Raw genomic sequence first — 4494 nt, forward strand, 5'->3', positions numbered from 1 at the left:
TAAAGAATCTTATTTCTTTGTATGTGACTCGTCTATGGTTATCATAACCTATGTGGTGTGGTTATTGGGAGTTATATGCCTCTTTCCACCTCTGAGACTGTGAATGCTAACTTTAATTTTTGGAAGAAAGTGAAAGATAAAAAATTCTCACCATATTAAATACATACCTACATACATACATACATATAATTTTTTCTTTGTTATTTTTACTATATAGCCATCAATTGATTTTTTTTATTGGCCCTCATTCTTTGGCCTCATAAAATTATGATAGCTAGAAAGGAGAGTTTGAAATGGGATGTGTTTACTTGTTCTCATATTCCACCTCAATGAACTATAATTTCTGAAGCTAAAACATAACAGTTGGCATCTGGTGACAATTCCTTCACCTAATAACTTGTCTCTGACTCTATTTTGTCTTTTTTCAGCAGCCAAGAGACTGGAATAAATGGTTGAAAGGAATAACACCAGGGTGACAGAATTCATTCTTTTGGGCTTTTCTGTCCATAGAGAGATTGAAATCACTCTCTTTTTTCTCATTTCAGTAGTATATACTCTAACTTTGGTAGGGAACCTTGGGATGATTTCATTAATACGATTGGATTCTCGACTTCACACACCCATGTACTTTTTTCTCAGCAATCTGGCCTTTGTAGACCTCTGTTACTCTTCATCAATAGCCCCCAAGTTCCTGCAGACCCTCCTGACCAAGCACAGGTCTATATCTTTCTATGCATGTGCAACACAGTTGGGCTTTTTCCTGAACTTCTTGATTTCAGAGATGCTCCTTCTTGCAGTGATGGCTTATGACTGCGATGTGGCCATCTGCAATCCTCTTCTCTACGTGGTGAGCATGTCCCCAAAAGTGTGTATGCAACTAGTAACAGGCCCCTACTCATACAGCTTTTCTGTTGCTTTGCTCCACACAGCCGTTACTTTCCACCTGATTTATTGTGGCCCAAATATCATCAATCACTTTTATTGTGATGATGTCCCTTTGATGGCCCTCACCTGCTCAGACACCAGTCTCAAAGAAATCTTGATTTTCATCTTTGCGGGTTTCAACATGATCAGCTCTTTGACCACTGTTCTTATTTCTTGCTTATACATCGTGGCTGCCATCTTGAAAATCCAATCTACAGAAGGAAGGTTCAGAGCTTTCTCAACCTGTGCGTCTCATCTGACTGCTGTGACTATATTCTGTGGGACTCTGATCTTCATGTATCTGCAGCCAAAATCAAACCATTCCCTTGACACAGACAAAATGGCCTCTGTGTTCTACACAATTGTAATTCCTATGCTGAACCCAATGATCTATAGCTTGAGGAACAAAGAGGTGAAAAATGCCTTGAGGAAGTTAATTGACAAATGTTATATCCTGCTTCTAACAAACTTTAAAAAATGACTCGGGGCAGTGTCTGACTTGGGGTACTGCCACATGTAGATAGATATATTGTTTTTATAATATTTTCAGTCTTTTGATGGAGTAAGTTCATTTTTATCATCCTTTATGGGAGTGAAATTATTTTGTACATGAATTCTGTTTTTAATACCGTTTTTACTAAGATGAAATATTTAAAGGAGTAGAATTTAGACTTCTAGTAAATTCCAACTGTTTAGGTGTAGGACGCTGAGAGCCCTTCCTGTTCCACTGATAGTAAGAATCAACAGTTTCTTTCAAAAGTGTTTCTGCTTTGTATGCTGGTGGAGGACCGAGAAAGGGGCAAGGAAGGGGGTGAAGTAAATTTTTTGTCCATCCCCATGTCATTTTGTGCAAAAGCCTGTTCCCAGCTGTATCTGGTCTGCTAACCATCACTCCTCACTCTGCCTCTGACTACCTCTAGTTCACTACTGGTCATTCCCTGGTATGACCCAATTATCATGCCCTTTGAAAAGATGCCATTTTTTGCTATGTAAATCTGTGGATCAAGAGTACCTTTTAGAAAGCTATACTCCCCTTGGTAACCCTATCAAAGCAAAAATGTAGACCTATCCCGAAATTCCCTAAGCAAAGCTGTACTTTCCAAAGTTTCTCTGAAGTTTTGGGGATATGGAGACTTTACAAAGTGCTGGGGGACAGGCAGGGGTAGCTTAAAACAACATGATAATTATGGTTGTTGTCACATTTCAAGAATATAGCTCTATGTTGGGTTAATTATGTATAAAGCAAAATAATCCAAAACCACTTAAACTGTCAACTGTAATGTCATAGATTTGTGTTTTTGTTTTTCACTCAAAAATTCAAATGTATAATGTGTACTGTCTGCTTCATATTGTGAGCTAAAACAAACACATTCCCTGCCTGATAGGGCTGAACAGTCTGGTAGAGGAGACAAACGTCAATCAAATAACTACAAAAACAAACGTTTACTTTTGATATGAGTTCGGCTCAGAGGGAGTCAAAGGATCAGAAAAAAAAGGTGATTAAGTCCATTAATGGGCAACCAAGGCAAAATTCCAGCAGCATGAGCAACTAGCCATAAGCGCCTTGAGAGGTCTGTTGAGTGTGGGAGCATTGTATTCATGTTCTCCTTGGAAAATAAGGGCACATGTAGGATAAGAAGGTCCCAGTAGGGAAAACAAGTATTCTAAGCCTGTTAAAAAGAAATAAAGGACAAATGATCAGTCCTGATTGTTTTTGGCGAAGCCCACCAGACTCCAGTACAAAAATCTCTTCCACTTTGCTAGTCTGCCAGTATGTTATGACATGTTTGGGTCTGGCTCAGACATATAGTTTAGGCTTTCATTCCGGCATGCTCGATACCCAGGATTTGGTGGGATGAATTTATCTTCTACAATGTATCGCTCTCGTCCGTCCGATACAACCCCCATAACTACTCTGAATGGTGGTGGCGGCGGGGGGGGGGGGGGAGTGGAGTGAATGAATGAGTGAGTAAACAAAAGAAGCGCAGTATAGACTGCTTTCCTACCTACAAAAGCCCTGTCCCCTCTGAAAATCTCCTTCACAGAGGCGGAATGTGACAACAGTCGTTGCGCTAGTAGACCTACCCCATAAGCACAGTACCTGGGAGTGATCACATGACTGAAGATAAGCCAATCAGATGTCTTTCAAGGGACTTTGACATAATTCTGTAATTCCAGTGAGAGTCAACTGATCACTTAATCTTAGGTTAAGTGAATTCTGGAGCTGGGGTTGCCAGTGTGACTTCCCCATGCACTGAGAAACAGAAAAGTGGTCTGTAGAGAAAGAAAAATAAGAAATCCAAACAAGAGAAATCTTTGTTCTTATCTTTCAAGGCCCAAGTACTTGTTTTTTGTGAAACCTGGTTACATTCTCTGCTCTTGAGTTTCATAAAATACCATGGTGATTTTACTTAAAAACAAAACACACTTCCTTGTTATTTATTTTTATTAAGATACTTTGGGTGGTTTCTGTGGCTTTAAACTGAAACAATTTTTTTTATAAGTGTTAATTCCTAACCTTGGGAGTTTCCTTGGTGAAATCTGAAACTGGCCCCATTACACAAGGGCAAAAAGAGACCAAAGAAAGAGGCAGAGCACCTCAGATTGGTAGGTGTCAGTTTTATACAAGGAAACTTACATGTGAGGCTTGTCTTGGGTGGCCATAAGACAAGTAAATGTCCACTGTCACCTGCCAGAATCTTAAAAGTTTATGTGAAGGCCTTAATGGGTTTCAGTCATGTATATGTTGAGATGGTCTTCAACAACAACTCGCTCTTTCCAGTCTGTATCCTTGAAAATGATTCCTACTGTGGGAGAACATTCCAAGGACAGGAGAAGGAGTGAGGAGCCTCCCATTGCCCAGGTCCACCTCAATGATCAACTGGCAGTCGTGTCCTCTCAATGACCTCCCCCATTTATTCTAAATAAATCAGTCTGCTGAATTATAAGACTGTGCCCTTCTGACCTATGTACTGTAGCATGTGTTAGAATGGATCTAATGGCCCAGGCAATATATTTTGTTCATTCAATAATGAAGTTAGGAACAATTAACGGTGAATAAAGTGAACAAACAACAAACAAAATGAAGTTCGTTATCAAATGAACAAAATAAAGCCAAGGTAACATATGAGTGCTTACCTTCCATGAGCTGATTCCCCTTTTTATTCTCTGTCATCCTTATTTTCATCTGAAGAGCCTTGCGATTCAAAACAAGGCATGACCAGAAATCAAAATCTGTCAGCCTTCAAGCTACAGAATCTTAGTAAACAATAGTTACTTTCTGGACTATTATGGGCTTCAAACCTGTTTTACCATTTGTAACTAGGTGACATTGGATAATATCTCTGACTTCTATCAAACGGGCTTCTCAGAACCTTAAGATGAAAAGTTGCTTTAACATTTTTAAGTTCTGACTTCATGGTGCTTATGAAACTCAGAAACTCAGAGCTGGTTTTGTCCTAAGGCAGATGTCCTAAGGCATTGTTCATTGAACAATGTGGGAAGCATACTGGATACCTGAGTTCTTTCCAGTGCTGTTCGAATATTATATGACTAAAATTAAAGAATGGT

At 39.3% G+C, this 4494-nt stretch overlaps 1 protein-coding gene across 1 annotated transcript; it reads left to right on the forward strand.

Moving 5' to 3' along the window:
* Window positions 1–448: 448 nt before the first annotated feature.
* LOC123602687 (olfactory receptor 1038-like) lies at window positions 449–1405 on the forward strand. Its single transcript, XM_045487151.1, has one exon. The coding sequence runs from the start codon at window positions 449–451 to the stop codon at window positions 1403–1405; it is 957 nt and encodes a 318-aa protein (XP_045343107.1).
* The last annotated feature ends 3089 nt before the right edge of the window (window positions 1406–4494 follow it).

The sequence above is a fragment of the Leopardus geoffroyi genome, chromosome D1, assembly GCF_018350155.1.
Source record: "Leopardus geoffroyi isolate Oge1 chromosome D1, O.geoffroyi_Oge1_pat1.0, whole genome shotgun sequence".
Lineage (NCBI taxonomy): Eukaryota > Metazoa > Chordata > Mammalia > Carnivora > Felidae > Leopardus > Leopardus geoffroyi.